Source organism: Pelmatolapia mariae, linkage group LG20, assembly GCF_036321145.2.
Source record: "Pelmatolapia mariae isolate MD_Pm_ZW linkage group LG20, Pm_UMD_F_2, whole genome shotgun sequence".
Classification (NCBI taxonomy): Eukaryota; Metazoa; Chordata; class Actinopteri; order Cichliformes; family Cichlidae; genus Pelmatolapia; species Pelmatolapia mariae.
The window spans coordinates 44,098,492-44,124,578 of record NC_086244.1 but is presented as its reverse complement, the minus strand read 5'-3'; the positions used below and the strand labels follow the sequence as shown (position 1 = coordinate 44,124,578).

The 26,087-nt window shown below is 45.3% G+C and overlaps 1 protein-coding gene across 5 annotated transcripts in view; it reads left to right on the top strand.

Annotated features, from left to right (window-relative positions):
• prkcz (protein kinase C, zeta) overlaps positions 1-26,087 on the top strand; it is a 97,987-nt gene that overhangs the window by 34,542 nt on the left and 37,358 nt on the right. The window contains exons 1-7 of one of the 5 annotated variants that reach the window (XM_063464241.1): positions 7,826-7,878; positions 8,087-8,191; positions 13,046-13,131; positions 21,977-22,108; positions 23,535-23,625; positions 24,543-24,595; positions 24,723-24,917. In XM_063464241.1, the coding sequence (XP_063320311.1) occupies positions 7,851-7,878; positions 8,087-8,191; positions 13,046-13,131; positions 21,977-22,108; positions 23,535-23,625; positions 24,543-24,595; positions 24,723-24,917 (690 nt within the window). In that variant the 5' untranslated portion in view covers positions 7,826-7,850. Of the gene's footprint in view, positions 1-6,234; positions 6,557-7,825; positions 8,192-13,045; positions 13,132-21,976; positions 22,109-23,534; positions 23,626-24,542; positions 24,596-24,722; positions 24,918-26,087 lie in introns of those variants that run through there. The other 4 variants (XM_063464242.1, XM_063464243.1, XM_063464240.1 and 1 more) reach the window with 4 other exon arrangements.

Below are 26,087 nucleotides of genomic sequence, written 5' to 3'. Positions count from 1 at the left end.
AGGTGAGAATGAAAGTGAGCAGCATCAGGAACGATGAACAGTGATCTGACAGTCAGACGAGCAGATGGAGGAACAGCTCCACCCAGGAGCACAGAGCAGGTGACGGCCGCCCATCACTCCATCTGAAGCAGAGGACCAGAGAAGAAGAGCCCGGCCACCTCGAGGAGCAAACAGACGAACGGCAGGCTGAAGTTAGCTCGATAAGGACTCAGTGTGCTGACTTCATGGTATGCACTGAGTTAATGCTGATTAAATATTAGATTAGTTAATTCATCAGTTTCCCTGTGCAGAGCTTTTTGGAAAAGCTCGTCCAGTTTGGGATAAATGATATTTTGGCTTGTAGCTAATCACTGTTGAGGCTGGCACAGGAGGGTCAGTGTACAGTGGCTTAACAGTCAGTCAGTGAAATCACTGTAGAGGGAGAACTATAGTCAAAACTAAAGCAAGAACCTTACTTCCTGTTTTATTTTGATAGTCTCTGTCTCCGTTTCCCCTCAGTTTGAGCCGTGTTCCCACCTGTGGTCTGGTTATCCTCAGTGTGTTCGTGTCCTCAGCCGCCCTCTGCTCATGTTTCCTTAGTAGTTTCCTTTCCTACTTTCTTCCTGGTTGCAATTTTTTGCATTTCCTTTGAGCCTGTGAGCATGGCTGTCTGTCTGCGAGTGCTGCTCCAGTACACGGCCATAGACTGGTATAAATAAACAGCTGTGGTTTTAATGGGAGGACAGTCTCAGCTTGGACGACTCGCAGGTGCGAAAATTGAGAAATGATTTAATGTGAATAATTGATATCACTGTGTCGTGGTTGGATACGTGTTTGATGACCGGTGTCTCTAATCTCACATCAGCCTGACAGAGGCTCAGTGACTCACTCAGCCTGAGACACTGTCAGAGACACATGGTTTTTCTAGGACACACACTCACCCTTCTCCTCCTTCAGATCAATAATCTATTTTATCTTTTGTAAGTGGAAAAGCCCGTGGTCACGGTCTTCTGGGAGGAGTGCTCGTTTTATTTTTGCTAACTGGGTTGGAAATAAACCTTTAAGTAACACAGCAGTTGTCTGATCCATCCAGAATTTGGGTCACGTCGCCCTTCGGATAAGAAAATGTTGTATTAAAAGATGATGACTGAAGCTCTTTTGAACCTCTCTGACCGTTCTGCAGGAAACACATGATTAGAGCTTTGAGAACTGGGCCATGTCATATAAAGGCCCCCTGGGCTCTGTTGTGCTTGGATTTATGGATGTTTGAAGCTTTTTCCTCTCTGACAGATCTGATGAGTTTCTCCAGGTACAGCTGATGAGTTAGGAGGCTCATGCAAAACTGAAAGGGAGGAGTTTAGGTGCTAAAAACAAGGAGCGTGAATCAGAGTGATGGGAACCTGTTACCTGTTAGGTTTGCACCTGTGCAGCTGCTGTACATCATTACCACAGGGGCCTAATGTGGGCAAAGTCCAAATCTTTAAGGAAACGCAGTCTGAATAAGGAACAGGAAGTGTTTGTCTTACATAAACTGGTTATCGCTGTCAGCTAACACCAACCTTGTTACTGATGTACTGCAGCGCTGCTGGTCACGTGTTTTGCTCTGTGTTCTACTCGCTGTTCTCGGTTCTGTTTCCAAGTCTGAAGACAAGAACGTTCCTACTCTGGAAGCCTGACAGTGAGCTGCAGGTGATTGGACGCTTAAACCAGTATAGACACAACCCTGTTAGACACTGATCACAGCTCTGCAGGAGGATCATTCCACAAGGCCTGGTTATTGTGTGTGTCCGTTAGTAAGCAGCAGTTTTGTTGTACAGGTGAAATGTGTGTAGTGTGACTGTAGAGGCACAATCACAGCATGGCCAGCTGAGGTCTGTAGTGAGTTTGCATTGTTTTAAAGAACTATTGAACTGGACATGTGTGACATGTCAGTGTCTGTTGAACTATTAACACCCATACACACATTACACACTGCTTTTAATTATTGGAGCCTGACAAACTGAACACACCTGAGTGTGACAGGATTTGAGGTCACCTGATACACCTGAACAGTTCTACCTGCAGATCTGACTGACAGTAATAATGACGCCTACTGCTGACTGTGCCTGATATTTAAAAACAAGCTTCATTTATTATTCTACTCACTGTAAAAATGAGTAAATAATGCAGTATTACAACATTGATTGTCAAACATGATGAAACACACAAAGATGGTGGTGTATGATACCGCTGACAGAGGCCAGTTGTCACAGTCAGAGTAATCAGACTAAAGCTGTGCTGTGAAGGACGCTGTTGTGAGTTAGTGACACACTGTTTCCTCTCCAGCTCGCAGGTGTGAGTTTGAGAGTTATTCCAGTACTTCTGATGTGAGGTTTTCTATTTGAGAGGAGCCACAGTATGCAGAGTGGTACACAGTGATAATGCTGTGCGTCTGTGGGAGTAGCTGCTCTGTGTCGGCCCGTGGCACTGAGGAAGATGACAGTGAAGGAGTTACAGCCTTACATTCACAGAGCGTTCAGACAGACATGTGATGAAATACACACCCCGTTGCTCTTACTCTTTCACATCGTATTATAAATGTTGTTTGACAGTTACGTTATAATTGTGTTGTGTAGATCCAGAAACATGTTGTTAGGTGTGAGGTGGTACTGTGCTCCTGCCCATCACACACAGCTGACTCTTTGTTCAGTTGTTGGTTTTTCAGTTTTAGTCAGAAACACAACAGATTTAGACACAAATAACTGTCATCCTGTTACCCCATCTTATACACTGTTACAAACTGGCAAGACTGATGAGCCACATTACTGTTAACAGAGATGGTCACTCAGTGCTACCTTAATGACAGCTTAACAGATAGCTAATATTGGGTAATGATAACTTTGGCTGCATCCCTGTCTGATGGATCGGATGCTTTTTCCATCTGACAAAGCTTTGACGCTGGATGTGCTTCCTGGTGCAACCCTCCCAGTTATCTGGGCTTGGGACCAGCACTGGGGGTACACTAGCTTGTGTCTTCCCGAGCTAGCTAATGGCTATTGGGTAATTGCTAATAGCTGAGCAGCTAACATTACTGTGTGTGCTAGCCAGGCAGCTTTACTGACGCCTTGAGACAAAGTGTTGTGAAGCTCAGCTGCTTCAGGTGATGGTGAGGTGGTTTGCAGCTGGAGCACCACAGACACTGTTGATACTGATGGTGTCACAACTGATCATAATTGTGAGTAACTGAAAGTCAATATTTTGTTCTCATAACCCTGACTTCCAAACAAAACTTTGCTGTAATTTAATAAAAATGTGTCTAATTTTTAATTCTGCAAATATCTAATTGAAGAAATCTGATCTGATGAATCTCCTGCATTTAAAGTGGTTGGCATGTCCCACTATTGAACTTCTGCAGTAAATAGTGTTAGCCTGGAGCACATCTGTTCAAAGGGCTAATCCACAAAAGGCTGGTCTCTGGCATAATGCGCCCACTGGGCAACCACTTCAGCTGGCACAAACAAACTGTACAACAATAGTGTTGCTGAAGCTTGCGTTGGCCAAAGAGAGCTAGGCTAAGCTGCTCTGCTAAGCAAGCTGGTTTCCAAAGCTTCACTCTGGGTTTCCCCGTTATCTACCCTGCAGTGTCTCTTTCTTATCACTGTTTTACTCACATTTAGGTTTAATTTCTCTGTTCATTGCACCACATGCCTGATCAGGTCACTTTGCTTTGCTCTGTTGTTGTGGAAGTTCTGAAGTCAGAGCTTTCTGAGATGGTGCACCATCCAGCACCTGATCTGGTCCAGAAGAAGCACACACAAAGGAGCATTTGACCAAAGATTTGTGTAGTCTGGTACATTTTTGTGTATGTGCAGCGTGTGTTCCAGCTCTTAACATTACGAGGTTTCAGCAGCCTAATAATAAGCAATCTAATAAGCTCAACCACTGTATAAACTATGTATAAGACAAATGGAGGTTTGTATGAATATGTGTCCAAACAGACTGAGTCTTTGTCAAATTCAAAATCATCAGTCATTCAAACAGTGAAACAATCATTCAGTGTCCTACCTGAATGGTTGTTAATGACTTCATCAGTTTTAGCCCCCTCTGCTCTACAACGTTGCTTCATGTAGACTTGTTGGTGTGCTTGGATCAGTGTCCTGTTGCACTGCCTCACATCTGACTCTACAATGCTTTGTTGTACAGACGAGTTCGTGATCAGGTCCTGTGGTTGCATTCAAGCCCAAATCATCAGCGCCGTGCTTGATAGCTGGTATGATGTGTTGGTGCTGTTCTTGGGTTTGCCAAAGGAGTCGCTGTGCGTGATAGCCAGACGTCTCCACTGTGGTCTCGTCTGTCCAAAAGGACATTGTTCCAGAAATCTCCTGGTTTGTTCAGAGGCTACTTTGCAACACTAACCTGTGCTGCTGTGTTCTCTGTACTGAACAGAGGCGTTCCCCTGGCAACCCTTACAAAGAAGCCGCAAACTGTAATATTTAACATCCTGTTACGGTGGCCTAGCAGAGCCGGGCCGTAACACATCCTAACTAAGGCCTGTAGAGTGTGAGATGTGACTTTGAGCATCCCATGGTCTGACATTGGGGTGAAATTTGCTAGAAAGATTGACCACTGTCTTAAATTTGTTCCACTTCTGAGTAAGCCCTCTCACTGTAGAATGATTGATTCAGATTAACTGGAAATGACCTTTTAAACTTCGACAGCCTCACTGGTGGCAGCAAGAGTTACTCCTTTGTTGTCGTCCTTCCTCCTTATCAGTGTGAATGCTCTGGACCGTCGTATGGTGGCTGTAATGCTTGTTGATGATTAGTTAAGTCATTTGATTAGCAGCAGCTGGCTGCTCCTAAACCTGTGCAACACAGCTGTGCTTTCTTCTTCTGCATTTTGACTTGGCACAGCATGGCGTTATCATATTATAGCAGTAGTCCATTTGAGCTCATAGCTATCTGCTAGATGATTTTGTTTCATTCAGTGTCAGTAACCACAGAGGACAGGAAGTCATGATCCCAGCAGAGCGCCTCTTTACAGTCGTGCAGCTCGTCTTCGTTCAGAGTGGAAGCATTGCACTGACCGCTTCTGCAGTGCTGCTTTTCTAACACTGTGTATAACCTTTCTCCGTCACTGTGAAGGAATGCAAAAAATGTTTGCTCAGCCTCCCCTGGTGTTGCAACACGGGCAGGCAAGCGTGTTCTTATGGTGGACTCGATCGTGCTCACATGTGAACCACAGAGACTCAAACAGAGACTTAGTTCAGTCACAGAGAGGCTGTTACCTGATAAAAGGTGTTGAAGCCAAATCACAGATGTTTTCTGTTTATTGCTCACATCCTGATACATCACACATCTTCACTGCTACTGCATTTGTGGGACAGTTGCTTTCTGAACACTATTTTCCTGCTGGAGTGTCAGCATACACACGTATGTTGTCTTCATGCTACAGGTGGAAATGATCGTTCTCGTGTCTCAAGCCCAGCTGAGGAATCTGACGACAGCGTCTTTGTTTTTGTCTCATTTTGTTTGATAGAAATGTCTTTGCACTGGCCCAGAGCAGAAAACTAACAGGGCTGAGCTGATAGGCTGGCCTCAGCGCTCGGGGCATTCACACACATACAGCAGCAGGATAGTATTAGCTATTGGTTATGCTTTTACTCTCGTCTCTGAGAAGTTGTTCATGTATTTATTTTTCATGTTGCCACTAAGTAGATTATTTATTGTAATTCATTTTGTTGCCTCAACCTTCACCAGAAGCCTTGAATTTGAACGTGTGGCATTAAACAGAAAAGGGTCTCATGGTCTCTGTGAGCAGCGCTGCTGCTTCTGTGTCTCAGTACAATAATAGTTAAAAGTTGTTTGTGCGTCACTGCAGACCAACAACACGAAGCGTTAGAGCTGAACTGACCCAACGTATGTCCAAGGAAACAAACATTACTGTTGGCTGACCTTCATATAATGATCGTTGTGCTTTCAATGACTGAATAATTATCTTTGACCAGCACAGTTTGATCTCACAGTGCTTTAACTTTTCATGATGGAGTCAAATAACATTGTCACATACGCTCTTCAGGCCGTGTCCAGAATCAGGGCTGGAAGTGTCATGCAGGATGTGCTGCAATAGGCACAGTCACTAAAAATAGAGCTGAGGTTTATATTTAGGGTAAAACGTGTTGCCTGCAGAGCAGGGTGGTGCTGCTGGAGTCAGAGCTTGCTCTGCCATCTTGTGGGCAGCCAGCTGTAACTGCAGTGTGGGTGCAGACGGTGAAAAGCCTCAGTCATGTGATGTGATCCTTTCTCAGTGAGAAACATTTGATGCACAACGGCAAGAAGGAATAGGAAAAATGGTGTTTGTATGCACGGAGCTTCGTTTGAGGTGACAGGAGGCTGAAGAGGAGCAGCCACAGGGGACTGTGGAGGGAACGGAGAAGGAGGAGAACGCGGAGCTGTTCGCTGAGAGCAGGAGTAGGAGGAGAGAGGCAGCGTGAGGGGAGCAGCAGCAGGAGAGCACCATGAGATTCCCAGTATGAAGGAGCGGGAACATTCAGCTGGAGGGATGCTGCTCATGCTGCTGTTCTACATTCGAGTCAAAGGTAAGGTGAGCGTGGAGCACGTCGGGTCATCTGAGGCGTGTGCAGAGAAAGGTCGCACGAGGGCTGAGCGGAGGTGCCAGCGATGATGATGTCATTAAAGGAAATGGCTTGTTTGGATGTTTCTGCGTTTTAATCCTGGAATTAGTGGAATTGTTGAACACTTCCTTTGGTTTCAGCGCAAAGACACAAGAACGAGATCCATCTCATTATATCAGTTAGAGAGAATAACAGGAAGTATTTTTAATTGAACACCTCCCCTGTGTTGTTTTGCTGCGAGTATGGGAGTCTCTCTGACGGCCTCGTTCCCAGTACAACCAGTGTCAAACCCACAGTGTCTCCCTATCCTCAGTTGGGACCAGGAGTAAGGCTGTCTGTATTTCAGCTTTGTGACTTGATGGCTTTAGTTAAGTTCCCGTACACGCTCTACACGCTGTATATACAGCTGAGGTGCATCACTGAGCATCTGACACTTTGAAGGTACCGATGGAAACCATCTGTGTTGTTGATGAGCATTTATAAGTTCATACATGCTTAAATTTGTTTCATAGGCTGAAGTTCCCAATCACACCATGCTCACATATTCTTTTATGAAACAAGAACTTTTCAAAGATTTCTAAGGCAGCGTGTTGGCCAGTTTTTGCTTTAACAGCAGAGACAGTTAGCAGAGCCACATACAGCTGCTTACATCATAGATCAGCACCATACAGGGAGCCACACCAAAGCCCCCGAGCAAAGCCAAGCCTGAGCTATCACTGTGCATGTGTGTGGACGCGTGTGCAGTAAGAAAAATGTGGAGCTGCTGGGGTTGTCACAGTGTTGTGCTGATGTAAATGGGCTGTGATGAGCGTTCCAGCCAACAGGGTGCAGCAAACAAACCCGAGGACACGCCCTGCATCTGTGATTATCTCAGGATAAGATTCAAAGATGGCTCCTGAATAAAAACTGCTCATACATAAATAATACATAAACAGTTCATATTGTCACAGTTCATTTGATTCCATAGAAAGTTTGTATAAAGTTGTCCATAATAATCCCATAATAATAATAATAAAGCTTTTATGGGACTTTGTTGTGTAGTTTTGTCTCCGTCTCTTCCAGCACAGTAAGTCTGTTGTGTTATCACAGACGGTCTAACGGTGTCAAAAGCACCTCGGGGCTGTTTTATTGATCTGCTTCAGCTTTTTTGGGAGCCAATAATAGCCTCGCTTTATGTAACAGCCTTAAAAACTGGCAGCAGAGAGTAACTTGGCCCAGTCGGTCTGTGTTTCCTGAGAACGTGCTCGCTCTGTCGCTGATGAACGCTGCTGCTAATTCCTTTAAGGGTCAGTGAAAACAAACAGTTTGACTCTTAAAGCTTGCTGTTTCCTTTTTTCTGCGTGAGTCTAAGGGGAGGGGCGGGTGTTGTTGGTAACGTATATGCTGCTACTTTCCTGTTAGTGAGAGGAACAATGTCTGGAAGTGAGTCAAACCCTTGTAAATGTCCTGTTCTGGAGAGATTTGGTAGTACCACCCTGCTCTCCTGCTCCACAGCTCGCTGCCTAAGTCACAGTATATCTCCGATAGGCTGTCTGCTCGTCTTCATCCCTCCAGTGGACAACATGGCGGGACTGTGTGCTTTGGCCTTTGCATCTGGAGGTATGGTATCGTTTGATTCGCCTGCTCTGCTTTGCTCATTCACTTTGGGCCATTCTTACTATCACCTTGGCAGAAATGTGGGACAATGCAACACTTGTTCTCCTCAGGGGTATGCTGTACTAGGTCAGCTCTTTGAAGCTTCGCCAGTCAGTGCAAGTGAAGTGTAGCAGAGGTTACAGCACATTTGGGCTGTGAGAGGTCCTGTGATGGTTCTTTAATGGGAGGCATGGAGCTCTAACCACAATCGACTGTTTGTGTTTCACAGCTGCTCATCTGAATTTTAACACCTAAAGGAACATGGATGAGACCGGGGAATCCCATTGGTCTATTTACCATATCTTGTGGTTAACACCAATGTTTGAGGTAAAACTGCACAATATGACGATGCTGACAGGAGCATCATGCTAACTCTCAGGTTAACATTACCCTCGTTCTCCAGCATTATGCATCTACTAGTTCCTTCAACAATACTCTTACTTTACCAAGCACATGATCTTTTCACTGGCTGACTGAGACGTGCTCCTGCTGTGTCCGAGGCCACGAGTCAGGCTGCTGTTATTGTTGTCATTTTAAATTCAACTCAGTTCTTGCCTCTTTATATTGTAAGGTAAAGACCCTGCAGTATTAGAAAGCAAATCATTAGCAAGCAGTTGTTGACAGTGGGAAGGAAAAACTACTGCTTAAGAGGGAGAAACCTGCGGCAGGAGCAGGCTCAGGACAGAGGGTCGGGGTAGAGACGGGACAATCTGTAGGAGAGACGGCCACACTAACCGATTTATAAACACAGAAGAGCGAAGAGGAAATGCTCAGTGTATCATGGGAAGCCCCTCAGCAGCCCAAGCATATTGCACCATAAGTAGGGGATGGTTCAGGATCACCTGATCCAGCCCAACTATAAGCTTTATCACACAGCTTTCAGTCTAATCTGTCTCCTGAATCCACACCAGGACCTGGTTCCACAGGTGGCCTTTACATGCTTACACGCAGGTGTATTCTTTGAAGCATCTCTTTTGGGGCCAGTGCCTTCACTCAAACTTTAAAGAAGCCGTTTACATATTCACAGCCATTGAATATTGATCGATTGTGATGTATTAGTTTGAGTGGTAGAGCCGCTCTGTTAACACAGGAATCAAATACAGTGCACTGAGAATGAAAACACTGAAACTGCGAGTGTGTCCTAATGATCCTGGCCATGTCAGAGTGGACATGCCACATGACACACGTGTCAGTGACACAGGCCCACACAGGATCTGAGTGGATAAAACATTCCCCCACAGTGCAGCTGTGGTGCACAGACACCAAAGCAGTGTTTGCAGCAGGCTGTTACCATCAGAGTCTTTCTGCTGATTTATTATTAATGCTCTGATTCTGAAGGTTCCCCCAGACAAGTCTGTATGGCACAAAGGAGGAAACTCGTGTGTTGAAGCTCCTTCTGTCTCATGGTTTTATCAACACACTGAACTAATCGCTGCAATTTACCACTTTGCACTTAATGATTTAATCATACTGTATTTAGCATGCAGTGTGGGCATGTGCTGTGTGTTAAATCACACATAGGTTTCCTCACACGTCTCCCCACATTAGCATGTGGTGTCTCATCCCCATCTCCCTCACCCACCAGTAAGAAGAAAATAGTGGGTAACTATGGAAACACACTGCAGTGGTTCTCTTTTTCTTTGGAGGGCTTAAGAAGATTTGAGGGAGTTCACAGACAAAACTGTAAAGAGCGAGGCCTGTTTGTGCTTCAGATCTCCACAGCCTGGCTTCACACAGACCCAAAGCAGCCACAGCTTCTTGTTGTTTGTGCATTAAACATAGCAGAGTCACTCTACAGCAGGGCTACTTTAGTGACACGAGGTCTCTGTGACTTCAGTTTTGCCTTTAATGCCCAGTAAGCTGGTCGTGCTTTGGTGCATTTCAGTCCTTGTTTCTATGGTTCTCATGTGCAAATAGAAACGAGTGCTTCATTTTTGGCTTGGACGAGGCTCGCACCACACTGCACGCTTCAAAGTGACGTGCAAGCAAGTTAGCTACACCAGCTGCTCATTAATCAGCCAATCACATAGCTTTAAGCCTGTAAACATGGACGACCTGCAGAAATTCAAAGTAAACATTAGGATTCTGTGTGGCTGACCTCGACCATCCATGGTGACCACAGCGTGCCCATTGTGCACGGCATGCACGCACCGTGGAGGCCAGCTCCAAGGCAACAGCACAAGCATGCAGTATATGGAGGTGATGCACTGTCCCAGCTGCTGCTCTGCAGAGGTGTCAGCCCCCCTACGCCAGCTCAGCACTAAGAGTGGATAAGGATATCGATTCAGGAGTGGAGTGGCCATCAGCTGCCTCCTGTGGAGGACTCACTGATCCACCTCGCTAACATCTTCACCAAAAATCTGAGGAGTAACAGGGACTGAAGGAACAACTTGAGCAGCTGCAGGTGAAGTCCAAAGTGGTCCCACTGGGAACAGGACCTCAGACTGGAGTAGCTGCTCCTTCAGATTCCAGAAGTCACCTGAGACGCTGCACAGATCCCTCACACTGCCTGGCCTGTGGTAGAGGACCTGAGCCTGATGAACACACTGTTTTATATATTACACACACAGTGATGCTGAACATGAGAATGCACAGACGTGTACACGACGCAGAGTAGAAATCAGATTCAGCACCACGGTGAGGTGCACCTTTACTGACAGGGTCTGACATCCTCATGACAACATGAGCATGGGCTGGGGTTACCATAGCAACAGAGGCAAAAGATGTGTGAGTGGAGGACGTTATTAGGCCACGCCCATCACTGGAGAAACTAACTAGACTGGAAAGCTAGTACAGATGGGGATGGGGGGTACACTGGGAGAGCAGCTAATGAATAATTAGTGAGAGGGGAGATGGTGATGCCACATGGCTGTGGCTCATACTGTGGTGAGGTGGTTGTGTTGGGTTGTTGGAGTAAACTGCAGGAGGCGACACACACAGGCTGTACCTGAGGCTGTGTAACGTGCTGCTGCTCAGCACTATGCTCTTTAATAACGTCTCTATGAAGTCTTATGAAGATTGAGTTTAATGAAATGAAAAGTAGTATTGTCCTTTTCAGGGAGAAGGTGTCTGACCTGACAGGGACACATCAGCTTTGTGGGTGTAAGATGTCATCATGCTTATTTCTGCTTTTGTTTTAATGAACTGGTCACAGGTAATATTCACTGGTGTAATGCTAACTGTCAGCGCACATTTTGATGAGTTAATGACACTCATGGTGAATTCAGCCATAGTAAAAATAACTACAGTGTGTAGTTATGAGTGGTGTAGCAGCCGTGGAAACGGTGTCGTCTTCTGACTAAAGGCTTAAACCCCGATGATGTCACCAGTTTGGAAGTCAGTGTGAGGACTGGATGGTGACTTTTTACAGTTTTGGCTCTGGGTGGCTGTCTGCTATTATTCCCTTGTTGGATGATGGTGCAGCCTGGATGGGTCTTTGGAGAACAGGCGATTTATTCTCTTGGCCGGAGCTGTGAGCCTGTGTTTGGCAGCTTCTAGGGCCACACTCATGGACACCTGGTGCTAGGAGTGATCTGTGAGGCAGCATATGCAAGTATCTGCACGAGGACTTTGTGCTCTTTGTTGGGGTCTTTCCTGAGTCTCACCATAATCTTCATCCTCAGCTCAGCAGGTCCGTCTGTCATTGGTGACTTCTGCTCTGTTCTCCCAGGGCTGGCTCCATACTGTTGTTCCCACTGTGCTGTAGCTGTCTTCTATTATCACTGTTATTGCAGTGAGCTACTCGGTGCTTCTCACCCATAGCTCCCATATGCATATAACCCCTCTCAGTGCGGTGGCTGGTATAGTAGCAGTCTGTGGCCAATAACACGGTTTCATGTTTGGGGGTTGGAGTCGTCTTTCATACAGTATCAATAGTCTTGGTTTGAGCGAGTGTATCAGAAAGGATTTGGGTTGTAGGAGATCGCACTGATAAACAGGGTTTTTATAACTGGTTTCTTTTTTATTCCTTCATAGTTTAGATGATTTAGTGTTGTTGATGTTATAAGAAAACTGCCCACACGACTCAGCTTCATGCATTATGTTGGAAATGTTAGCAGGTCGGTTTGATTACAAATGTGAGGACTTGTTGTTGTTCTCCTGTTTGGATACCAGAAGAGTTTCTCTGTATTAAGCCATCAACACCTTTGTGTGCAGCAGGTGAGGCGACATCTGACAAAGCAGCATTGTGTGAGGATGGAAGCACACATGACAGCAATGTGATGGAATAATCCTGCAGAGAAGAAACACAAACAGAAGGAGCTTCTTCATTCCATTCAATGAGCCTGATAGTATTAATAACAGTGTGTGATAGGATTGTTTCAGAAGGCCACACTATTGATGAGCCCAGGAAAGCCTTTGTAACAATGTTAAATATTGTTTCCAACAGCAGCAGCTCTCACACATGTAACTGAAGCAGCAGTTTATTTTTAGCTGACTGCACGGTCCTGTTATAAATAGCTCCACCTTCAAAGTGTCGTCTGAATAAAAGGAAGTATAAGGTACTGATGAGTCTATTCATCAGTTAAAACAAGCAGTGATGGAGGTGCTGAGGGAGAAACATGAAGGGAGGAGACTGAAGAGTGGTGAGGGAGGGAGTGGAGAAGGCAGAGCAGTGTGAGCTTTTACTGCTGTAGAGAAACCCGACGCTTATCTTCCCCCCTCGCTCAAACTCTGATGTTGTGCATGAAACCTGGACCTTTACCTCACTTTTTACCTGATTGTATCACTTTTTCCTTTTATCTCAGCTCCCCCTCCATCCCTCTCTCAGTTAGTCCCTCATCATGCTACTGCTCTTCAACCGTTTCCTCTCTCTCCTAGAATCGATCTACCGACGGGGGGCCAGAAGATGGAGGAAGCTCTACCGAGTGAACGGACATCTCTTCCAGGCCAAACGCTTTAACAGGGTGAGTGTCCTCAGGTCTTACTAATGCTCACTGGCAGCTGAGGAGAACATTGGGTAACGCCTGCACTCTGCCTCGCTCAGGGTCATTCGAGCCACTGGAGATATATAATGTTAACCGTTACTGTAGCCGTGCATATGAACATCTGCCCCGTGCCAGTCTGGACTTTGCTGAGCAACATATGAAGCAAGTAAGAGGCGACAGATGTGTGTGTAGTTGCAGCTGGTATTGCATCCGTTAGCAGCTTTGTCTTGTCTGAAAAAAAGTATTTTAGATTGTTTTAGTCACCAAATACTGACACTGGTGTTTGTGCTGCTGTATTTTTGGCCTCATGTGTCCAAAGAGCGTCCAGACGGGTCAGGCTGTGTTCAGGTGTGTTTAACCCTGAGCGTTACAGGGTGTGACGTACACACCTGAATGACAGCACCTAGCTGCTGCAGACACAGTAAGGACTGTAACTGCTAACTACTGAAGAGCTAGTGGTGTTAGTGCAAGATGCTGCTGAGCGACGTGTGTCAGGAGGCTCTGACCTGGACTGTCTATTACTGTGAAAATAAAAGGTTTAGTTGGGGAAACTGTTACTTTGTGGTAATTATTTAGAAATATCATGATTTAGTGTGTTACACTGGTATGTTTGTGTCATAAACATCCTGCATTTATATGATGACGGATAACCCAGTCACCTCACAGCTAAGCTGTTTGAACACTGGTGCATAATTCACGGTGTCCTCGTTGTGGCTGGTTTCCCTCATCTCAGCTCAGACCTGGAAACATGTGGGTGTCTCTGTGTGGGATAGTTTTCCATTTGATGTTGCCTCAGCGAACATGATGATGAATGAGGCCAGCCCTGTGGTTCAGAGGATGGTATTTGGTGTTCCTGTGTCAGGACAATATGCCCATGATCATGGAAATGTAAACGCCCTCCAATCAGTGCACACAGTTTCACAGACAGAGCTGTGTGCTTGTTTTCCTGGTGTGTAATCCAGCTTGGAGTGAGATGGTCTTAATGTGCGGACCAGAAAGTGGATAAGCTGAGTGCAGGCAGCGTGCTGGCTCAGCACTATGGCTCTCAGGGTTATTATTACTGATGCACTCTGCCTTATTCAATGAAGAAATAAACTGTATGCAGGTATACACTATAGTGACATACAACAACTATCATCACAGTGAGAGAGCTGCTGTTCGCTTCATGCTGCTGTCGTGTACAGTTTCACTGCTGCCTATACAAATAAGACCAGCTTTCAAATATGTAGGAGAAAGTGTAATCCCTGCCTTGATTATGTTGATTATGATCCCATTCAGGACCTTTAATATTTGCCCTGAGGTCCTAAGAATGACATAAAGGTGGAGGACTTGCTACAGTGTACAGGAGCTTTAACAGGACCAGTTGCCCAGAGTCTCCGGGACTAACGCGTCTTACCCTAATAGGAACTGCTGAGGAGGCGGGGAGATGCCTGGGTGCAGATGCCTGCACACCTCTGATGACCCACTCACTGAGCAGCTCTGTTAGTTAGGTATAGTATAGAACAAGAACAACCCATCTTTTTAAAAGTGGATATCCACGATTTAGATTTTATATTTAGACAGGATATTTATTGAATTAATTTGGCGGTGCTTTCATGAAGGTGTGAAAGCACCTCATGAAAGCACGGGGTGGCTGTAGCTCAGGTAGTAGAGCGGGTTCGATCCCAGTCTGCATGCCAAATATCCTTGGGCAAGATACTATACCGAGTGTGTCTGAGTATCGGAGTGTGAACGTGTATGAATGTTAGTTAGGTAGCACTGAAAACCCAGAAAAGTGCTTGTGTGGATGGATGTGATTGGGTGAATGAACAAGTTGTATAAAGTGCTTTGAGTGCTCAGAGTAGGAGAGCGCTGTATAAGACCCGGTCCATTTACCATTTACCAAAAAATGGACCCAAGTGTAAATTTGTGAGGCAAACTTGGCAGAACCTTTATATCCAAAACAGTGGCAAAACAAAGTTCAACATCCAAGGGAAACACTGGGAATTCCAGGAATACACTGAGGAAACCCCGTACGTAACAGACTAGGAACAACAGCCGAGGAACACAGCGTGCTAACACAGGGAAGTAGAAACAGTAAACCCTGGGACCCAGACTCACCACAGAGACAGAACACGGGTTCAGTGACTCTTAGCTAGTATAAAACAAACTCTAAGAACTGTAAATGAATTTGACACTGCACAACTACCACTGGTTTAGGAGAGGATGAGCAGAGACAGGTCTCCTGCCTGGCTGTGGAACACTCCCCTAAACCCCTCACATCTACCACCATGGCAGAGTGACGTGGGAGGAAATATTCCATCCACGGTCGTTTCCTGTCGTAATCCTGCTGAACTTTCTCCGAGATAGTCCAGTGTTCACCACAGCTGAACACTCAGCTGCTAACAGCCTGACAGCGGTCTTTTCTCCACAGGGGGCATCATCTGCCTGCATTTCTAGCTTTATCTCATACTCAAGTGCTTCTGGCATTACTGTGGCAGTGGTATATATAAGCTCACTGGTTTCCATGGTGGTGATAGTGGGGATATGGTGCAGAGGTCTTCCAGAGACCATCCAGGACAGAGTTCCAGGATGTAGGAACTCTGTCCTGGACAATCAGGTGGGTGGGATAGTGCACAGGTGGTTTCATCAGATTCCTGGCACAAATCTCTCGATTCATTCCCCCCGTCACTGGACCAGAGGTGGTTCCACCTTAGGTAGGCGAGCAGCAGCCGTGCTCCCATTCTTCACTACAGCCAGTGTCACAATGACCAGTTAACCTGACATGTGTGTCTTTCACTGTGAGAGGAAGCTGGTGTACCCCCAGAGAACCCACACAGCTGTGAAGATGGGAACATACAGAACCCACACTACACCAAGTCACGTTTACTTCTATCACAGCTTTAATCTAAAATGCTTTCAGTGACTCCACAGCTCTTACAGGTAATACCCATCATGCCACGGTGACACGATTAAACCTTTATTAGAAGCCAAACATTACGCTGCACACATGTATTCACCAGCTGCCCACTGCTTGTCACCACTCAAGTCTTTTCCACATGTGGTAAATCAGTTTGATTGGACAGCATATTGAAAGCATCAGCCTGAGCTGTTCTGTGAGCTCGGCTTGTCATTGCTTCCAAAGGCTGAACACACGAGACAATGAGACACACAGCTTCACATTCCTAGTTTTACTGGGATGGGCTATGTGGTGCACATTAATCAGGCATCTAACTAATTTAGCATACAAAGACTGTGCAGCTGTGGCATGTAAGGAGTGTTGTGTATCGATATTTAGATTTACAGACTGGGGCACATTAGGAAATGTACATCAAGTCAGGAGATGTTCCTGCTGTTTCCTTCATGAATTCATAACAGCAGGCGCCTGAATTGTTAAGCAGCTGGCTCTCAGACTGGGACTTGTGTGACTGTTGCTATGCCAGCTCCCAGGATTCTGGTTGGTTACTGTGTCGTCCTCAGCATATAAATAAGAGCTGAGGAGAAGTAGGCCAAATTTCTCCTCCTTTCTCTCACTCTCTCTCTTTACATCTGTCTCCCTCCCTCTCCGTCTGATGTTGCAGAGGCAAAGCTGCTCTCTGGCTCTCTCCCCTCTGACATCGTGGGCTGTCTTTAGCTCGTTTCCCATGTGATGAGGACGGCGTTGGAGGATGACTGACAGCGTCCTCTCATGGAACAAAATCCACACAAGCAAACACAAAACATGCTGGCTCAAACATGAGAGGGGCATGTTTGTGACTGCTGGTTACAGATGTGTAATCCGAATCAGATGAAGTATATTATATTGTATCTTTCTAGCCTGGTCTTTTTCCCACAGTGACATCAGTTACACTGGGCGTAATGAGGAGTGGGACACAGAGTTGTTCATGGTTTCCTCAGTGAACAGCATCCATATACAGGACCTGCAGGCGTTGGGCACTGGGCTTAAAACAAAGCCATTTTCAGGCAGACACAGGTTTGCCACATGTATTCACTCATCTGCCTTCATATGCATATGAACTTGAGTCACACCCCATTGTTAATCCATAGGGTTTCATATATGATGGTGGCCCAACCTTGGCAGCTATAACAGTTTCATCTCATCTGTGGAATGTTGAAGCTTTCGGAGTGTTTATGGGATTTTTGAGTATTCTTCCAGAATCTGTGCGGTCAGACAGCACACGAGTGTCTCGCAGTCGCTGCTCTGATTCATCCCAAAGGTGGATGGGATCTTGGGTTGAGGTCAGGACTCTGTGCAGGCCAGTCAGCTCAGTCACGTCTTTATGGAGCTGCTTTGTGCACTGGTGTGCAGTCTTAGAGGCCATCCCCAAACTGTCGTCCCAGATGTCTTGGTATGCTGAAGCATTTCTTTAAAGGAAACTGCTGACACACAACCCCACACCAAAATACCTCCTACACCAAACCTAAAACCTGGCACATGTAGTCAGATAAGCACCGTTCTCATGGCAACCGCCAAACTCATATTCGCCCATCGAATTGCCAGATGGAGAAGTAGCTCAGGAGGTAGAGCAGGTCATACAGTGATCGGAGGTTGGTGGTTCGAGTCCTGTCTCCTTGGGTTAGTAAGCACTTAAAGCCATAGAAGAAAGTGGATGGGTGAATGTAGCATGTTGTATTGAGGTGCTTTGAGCTCTCTGGGAGAGTAGAAAAGTGTTTTATAAGAATCAGACCAGTTCCCATTTGTTACTCTGTGCTTCTGCCAGCTGAAATGCATGTGAGGCTTTGCTTTGAGCTCGGTGGTGTAAGGCTTGGCTGGAGCTGCTCAGCCATGAAGCTGTTCTTCAGCTAATATGGAGGTCACGACCTCTGCATCCTCAGACCCCACTCTGTGGTTTTACGTGCCATATCACTGTTGCTGAGTTGCTGTCATTCCCAATCCCTTCCTCTTTGTTATGATACCTCTGACAGTTTTGGAGTGTTTAGTAGTGAGGAAACTTTCTGACTGGACTGTTTGCACACGTGGGATCCTGTAACTGTTCCATGCTGGAGTTCAGTACAGTAGTAAGGATGGTGGATTCGGGGCCACATTATATTCTGTAAATGATGCTTTGCTGTTCTAACGGCCTGATTCTGTGCAGGTGTTATCAGTTATTTTGATCTGATGAGTTTTCTTAAAAGCAAAGCAGACAGCACATCATTTCTCAGCAATATTAGGCCCGTCAGTGTGCCGGCACTCGCACCGTCTGTACCACTGCCTGCTGGGATCAATCGATAAAGCGCCTTCTGCTCTTTAATCTGAAGCTGCAGGCAGCTGCAGGACTCTGGACCTCCATGTGACAAGCACAGCTCTGAGAGATGCTTCTCCCCTGTGCTGGTTTCTATCCCAGCTTATTCTGGCTGGTTTATTACATGTTCTTAAAAGCTGGTGACCGCTCTGAGTCTTGGAAACACCACATGCTGCCACGTAGATGACAAGAATACACATGAGTCATCATAAACATTGTTGATTATCACATTAACAGTGGCAGAGGCCAAGGTTTGCTTTGCAGAGTCAGTATGTTAGAGAAGAGTGGTGTGCACTAATACACCACTTACTGTCCTCTAATGTCCTGGAGCCTGACACTGCAGGGTTCCCCGTACAGCCACATGTATGTGCTCTGCAGCAGCTCAGAGCAGTGAGATGTGGTCCAGCTAAAGGGACAGCGTTTGGGGTGAGCCGTCCTGATTCACCAGAGAAACTAGAGCAATTTTAGTCAGTTTTACAGTGTTTCACTGTTCTGTCTCAAGCAGACTGCATGCATTATCATGTACAGACATGTACGTACACTCATCATGGCCATGTAATATTTAATCATTTAACCAGTGTAAATATGGGTCAGTTATTTTGGTATTTTTATGCTGATGTCAGTCAAGGGCTGATATCCAGTCAGCGTACAGGCGCATCTGTAACTGTGGTTGTTCTCATGTTGGTGTTTGTATCATCCCAAAAAATCCTAAAAAGAACCTGAGGCTTAGATGTACATCGCTGTCAGGCTGGGTGTGGGTGAACGTTTGTGCTTCAACTCTGTTTAGTGTTAGAGGAAAAGGACTTGAAGTCTTTGCTGAAGCATTTCCATGGTAATACAGTACTGACTGGGACTTTGTTCTTTACAATGATGTCAGTACAGCCGAGCACGCGCTCTGCATCTCAAGTGTTCACTTCCCAGGGAGACGGTTTGGTGACAGCCTGCCCAGAGACACCGAGCAGCTTTGGTACAACTACACAGAAAGGACTCCACACCAAGTCATGTAACAGAGTAAACTTACAATAAGCCTTGGCCTGGCCGAGGACACGAGGAGAAAGGACAAGTCTGAGTTAGAGACACGTACATAAAGGGTGAGGCTGAGGTTGTGCAGTCCAGTCAGAAATCTATCATATTAATAACATTACAAATCCATATTTTCAGCATGAAGTAGTGTCTGTGGCTGATTTGACTGAATGTCACACTGTATACATGCTGTTTTATTTTAAACACGTTCTGGAAATGTAATGTGTATACACACTATGGCTCAAAAGTTTAAGAAAACCCCAAATTTTCCAGTTTTTTATTGAAAATGATGCAGTTTAATGTCTGATTGCACTCTGAAATGAAAGCATAGCACAAATAAGTAATTGGAGTTAAAAAAGAAATCATGGAATCAGTTTATAGACCAAAGTGTATTGTAACCTTTGACCCATCAGAGTAGCCTCCTCTGGCAGATATAACAGCTGAACACAGCCGTGGCTTCTTTCTACAATAGAAATCGAATCTTCTCCCATATCTGTGGCAGAAGTTCCCATAAATGTGGACCTTGTAGCTGCTTTGCTTTCACTCTTCTGTCCAGTTCAAACCAGCTCGATGGGGTTTAAGTCTGGAGACTGTGCTGGACACTCCATGTTTTCAAGCTCACCATCTTGTTCTTTGTTCCTGAGGTAGTTCTGGCACAGCTTGGACTCATGTTTTGGGTCTTTATCTTGCTGTAGGATGAACCCCTGACCAGCTAGGCTCATACCAGAGGGTCCTGCACAATGCTGTGGTTTTGGTTCAGGGAGCCTCTCACTCTGTACGAGTCACCGACCCTGGATCCAGCAAACAGCCTCCGACCATCACACTTCCTCCTCCATGTTTGACAGTCAATGCCACACACTGTGGAACCATCCTTTACCTACTCGACCACAAAGATCCTGTGTGATGAACCCAAGGTTTCAAATGTTGATCCATCAGTCCATAATACCTTCTTCCAGTCTTCAGTAGTCCAATGGTGGTGTTTCACGGCCCAGCCAAGCCTCTGTCTTATTCTGACGTCTGGCTTTCTTGCTGCAACTCGTCCTGTCAAACCTGCAGCTCAAAGTCTTCTCTTCACAGTTGAAACTGAGACTTTCTCACTACGACCACTGTTAAGCTGCTTGAAGCTGTTGTCCTGTCAGCCGCCATCACCACAGCTGTTAACTCTCAGAAACTTGTCCTCTGATTCAGTCGTGTCTTTGGGTCTGCAGACCTCTTCCTGTCACAGTTTCTGAGCCTTTGATGGAACAGGAAACTGTACTCACTGACACCTTGACTTTCTTTGCAGTTTCTCTGTAGCACAGACCGACATTTATAAGTGTTATGATGGTCTGTCTCTCTTCCATTGTTAATCACCTTTTTCTCACACACTCACACACGCAGCATGTGAAACATTAGTATTAGATGCATGTTGTCACACTTCCATGTTTATCAAACAAATATTAACATTAGACAAACAGGAATAAACACAAACAGTTTTTACCGCTCAGCCATAAAAAGGTGTGATGTCATCACCCTCCTGGGTTGGCGGTGATGACGTGACTTAGGCTACATTCACACTGCAGGCGAAAGCGCATCAAATCCGACTTTTGTGACCCTATGCGACTCATATCCGATTATGCTATGACAGTGTGAACGGCACAAATCCGATATTTTCAAATCCGATATGGGTCACTTTCGTATGTGGTACTGAATCCGATACATATCCGATGTTTTAGAAAGCGACTGCTGTTTGAACGGTCATGTCGCATTAAATCCGTCTTTTACATCACTGACACAAGACAGACGCCAATTATCAGCGCCGGAGAAGACATCGTGAACCCTTCCTGGCCATCCCGCGTAGATGTTAGTGAAACTGTTGGGAAGACAACGTCGGAGAAACGTGAACATTTTATTTGTCCTGTATAATCTGCAGATTCTGACAGAAATCTGCAACTATCCTTTGAAGCACCGCTCCTCTAAAACAGCAATAAGGATCATTATTAGGCCATATGTAAATAACAAATTAACTTAAAGCGAAAATTGGGAAACGTAAAGTCCGGAACAGTCAAACAATACTGTTTGGTCTGGGTCTAAACAGAGCGCGTTGTGTGTGACGCCTTCTTTTGTGCATGCGGGCCGCTTTGAGCATTCACACTAGAGCGCGTTTGCTGTCGCATTTTATTTGTAGACAAAAAAATCGGAATTGAGCATTAAGACCTGCAGTGTGAACGTAGCCGTGTACACACACACACACACATATATATATTTTGTGTGTGTGTAAATCATACATTGTCAGCACAGTCGCCGTCTTGTTGTTTATGAAGACAGAGTTCTATTGTTGAAAATGTCTTTTGATTTTCTCTGTTATGAATGCACGATGTGTATTTATTCTGTCATGATAATAATTGTATTAAAATAAATACTGATTACAAATGTGGATGTTTGCAGCTGTGTTTTGTGCTATTCAGCCATAAAGGCTAACTATGAAAATCAGACTCCTCATTTAAACGATGAAGAGTCTCACTGTCCGTCCTGTAGTGTCAAAGTTTGACTTTGACATATATGTTCTGCTAAAAAGGGTGCATGTTTTTGTCTTACAGAAAGCCTACTGTGCCCACTGTAGTGACAGGATATGGGGGCTGGGCAGTCAGGGCTACAAGTGTATCACCTGCAAACTGCTGGTCCATAAGCGCTGTCACAGACTCATCCCTCAGACCTGCCAAAGGCTTATGGTGAGTATGTGATTATGCCCATTAAATAGCACAGAGGCTCATGTTGTCTGCATGGATCACTGGGAAAGCCTTTTCCCTCCCTGGACAAAGAACCGTTCAAAGAAACCATTAAAAGCCCCAAATTACCATGACACTCATATCAATGAGGGGTGTGTGTAAACTGTTCACATGCAAAGAATAATGTTTAACCTTAGGTGCACTCAGTGATTGACCCTTCTTTGGTCATAGGTGGATAGAGAGCAGCTGCTACACTGGCCCTGTTGTTTAATCTCTCTTTAATTTGTTAGCAGTAGGCTAATAATGTAGATGAGCAAAAGTTAGCTAGTCAGTGTTACTGATGGGACTAATTATGTTCTCAAGCTGTTGTCAAACATTGAGGTGGATGCCATGGCAGGGATTGTTGAACAGCTACTGTATAAGGCATCAAAGTCCCTCCCAACCAATCAGATTGCACTATTTGGCAATCTCTCCTTTCCCATCAGAGTGAACACAGTGTCAGACCAACGCTGGAAACAGTGTAACAAGTAGTTGTTTTAAGTATCAGGTTAACATGTTAGAGCTCTCAAACTGTATATGTTAAACTGAAGTTTGACTCTCTCAGGGTCACTTCATTGCTCGGTGTCATTCTGAGTCAGTCAGCTCTCAGTGTAAATAAAGTGAGTGAAAGTGAAACCTCTTGCTTTGGGCTCAGCATACCGTGCTAATCTTGCTTCACAGTAATACCTTTCAGGCCTGTAGACCTCAGCATCAAGTGGAACCACACAGGATCTGCACAGAAGCAACAACAAAACACAGCAGAGCAGTTTGTCAAAAATGTCTTTAAAATGTACTTGTGTTTGGTGTGTGTGCTGCTTTACATGAGATTCAAAGATCAAGTAGTGATGTCTTCCTTCTTATCTATAAAAAGGAATTAAAATGGTTTTGAAAGAGCTGGGAAACAACAAGCTACAGCAAAGGAAATGAGCAAAATCGTGCAACCCCTGGTCTTTCTTCAAAGACCAGTAATATAGCGATATCCTAACTGATAGAAAATAAGGACGGCGTGACCACAGACCAGTGTGCTCCACGTAGTCAATCCATTAGAGCACTAGGCGAGCGTCTGACCAAACAGAAAGATCCAAAATTTTGACCCCAATCACCCAAATCCTGAGCAGAAAATCAATGCAGTCAATGGAGTATGTGCTCTGCGACTGTGCTGCTATCTTCACTGCCTTCTTTCCTGGATAAGATTAAATCCCTTTTCTGGAGAAACCCCCACACTTCATTAGAGCAGCAACATTTCTGCCCATGAGCTGAAATACAGACCTCGTCCTGAGCGTAAACATGAGCCATCATCCACTCGTGCAGGACTGCACAGCCATGACGGGATATCTGATAGGGCATGTTGCAAAGAAATGTAGGTGAATATCTGAAATTGTTTCTTCAGGATCCAGTCATGCCATCACAGAAGCCCCCTTCAGATGCCCAGAGTGCCGAGGTGGACCTTCCACTGGATGACACAGAGGACACAGATGGGAGTAAGATGCATTTCTTTTATATGCCACTGAGTTACCTAAGAAAGCTATAACGAGAAGCTAATCGTTGTATGAGTGCAGATGAAAAAGGGAAACTCTGAACTCTGCTACATTTTTATGAGATGTAAGTCAGCAGAGAGCGTGACGGGATCCTGCACACAGCATCCAGACCCAGTCCATGCAAGTCTAGAAACTGTGGACTACATGTCCCAGTCTGACTGCATTCATGTCCTGGACTGTTTGGACTCTAACACATAGGACATTTAACACTTTTCACACTTTCTGATGTCGTCTGTGGTCCTTCGTAGGCGGTAAACCGACCGTTGGGTGGGGCCTAAGAAATATGTTACAATAAAATACAATAGAGTGTAATTTTGTTTGAAATGACTACAAATATTTAGGATAAGAATGCATTTGAGTTTGTCTCAGAGTAAACTGTGATATCTGTGGACAAACAGGGTGACAACATCTCTTTGAAAGTACACAAACTCTTTTAAATTTGAGAGTGAATAAAAAATAAAGAAGAGTGCTTTTCTCTACAGAGATGTGCACCACTACACCAGTTTCTTTAGTGTTGCGTTAAACGACAGCTACTTGTACAATTTATAACTGAGGAGCCCTCGGTGGCCCTCGCTGTCATTTTACGAATCCCCAAAGAAATGAGTACCAGAGTGGCTGCTTGGACCAGCGGGCCTGGTCTCCTCACTTCTCATTCGCTCTCATCACTTATGTAACTCTGAGATGCTTATGTGTAAACTTGTGCCCATGACTGCTCTGGGGCCCCTTGTGGATTAGCCTAGTTTGGTAAGAACAGGGGTCTTTATTTTGTGTGCTCTGCCTCCCTCTGCTGGTTGAGGGAAGGAAAGCATTTGTGACGGTCTCCAGATGGTCATAGTTTGGTGTGGATCTGTGTTTTGCAGTACCGTTTTTACCACACAACTGTGCAGTGAACAAAGCAGAAGACGAGACAGAGGTAAGACCGACTCATTAAGGATAATACGCTGATAATGTAAAAGTGCCCATCACTTTGAAAATGACTGTGTGATCATTCTTCTACATAAACTATGCTATTGATGCTATTCTGACCTCTGCCCCTGTAGGACATCAAAGCAGTAGTTGATGGCATCGATGGCATTAAGATATCCCAGGGACTGGCTCTCGGGCTGGCTGACTTTGACCTGATTCGAGTAATAGGACGTGGCAGCTATGCCAAAGTTCTGCTGGTGCGGCTAAAGAAGAACGAGCAGACGTACGCCATGAAGGTGGTGAAAAAGGAGCTGGTCCATGACGACGAGGTGAGAGCACCCGGAGAAACTCTGAGTGTAGTATTTAAACCCCTAGAACCACATGAGTACTCGTTAGCAGTAATAGGTTTCTTGTAGCTGGTCACCAGGTTTGCACACATCTCAGGGGAGATTTTAGCACACTCCTCTCTATAGAAGCTCTCGAAATCCTGCCGCTTAGCAGCGTGGAGCTTCACCTCCCTCCACAGGTTTTTAATTAAGAATTAATATCTGGAATCTGGCTAAGCCAATACATGACCTTAGTGTGCGTTTCCTTTAGACACTTCTTTGTTGTTAGAAGACCCATCCATGACCCGTCCTGAGTGTTCTGGCTGAGGAGAGGAGGTCACGGCTCCATCCAAAGCATAATGTTTCCACCTGTGTGCTTGAGGGTGGGGTTGGTGTTCTTTGGTTCATACTCAGCACTTCTCTTCCCTCCAAAACACCGCAGGGCGGGTTGATGCCAAAAACCTCACTTCTTTGTTTCATCTGTCCGCAGCACTCTCTCCTGAGCTTTCTCTGAATCATTGAGATCTTCACTGACAAATGTAAGATGACACGTGCCTTCTTCTGAAGGGTGACTTTGCTGCAGGACTTCAGTTCATGGCAGTGTGTTGTGTTACCAGTGGTGTTCTTGTTGACTGTGGTGCCAGCTACCTTTAGATCATTAACAGGTTTAGGCCTGGTTTTAGCATGGGGGGTCTAGCCAGGACCCTTACTGGATACCGGGTGGGAATCAAACTTGCGACTCCTGCTCCAAAGGTGTGTAGTCTTACCACTACCCTATCCAGCTGCATTCCAGCCTTATGGAGGCTGACACTGGTTGACATTTGTTGGTCTTCCCATGAGTTTCAGTAGGAGTATTATATGTGGCGCACAGCTGGTCTGTGAGAGCCTGAATCCTCGGTTTATTGTAGAGGATCAAATATTGTATAAAATATATGCTTTACAACAACAGGCTTCTTGTGCAGTATCCCACTGAGAGGCCTGAATTTACAAAGTGACCACCGTGTGTTATACAGAAGACTGAGTGATTGAAAACATCAGAATTAGTGTGTTTCTCACTGACTTCTGTAGTTTTACAGCAGGTAATGCACCCCCTGCTGGACATTAGAGAGAATGCAGGATTTATACTGACCTGGAGGCTTCATCCATCTTCAATGTGTTGTAACAGTCCAGAAC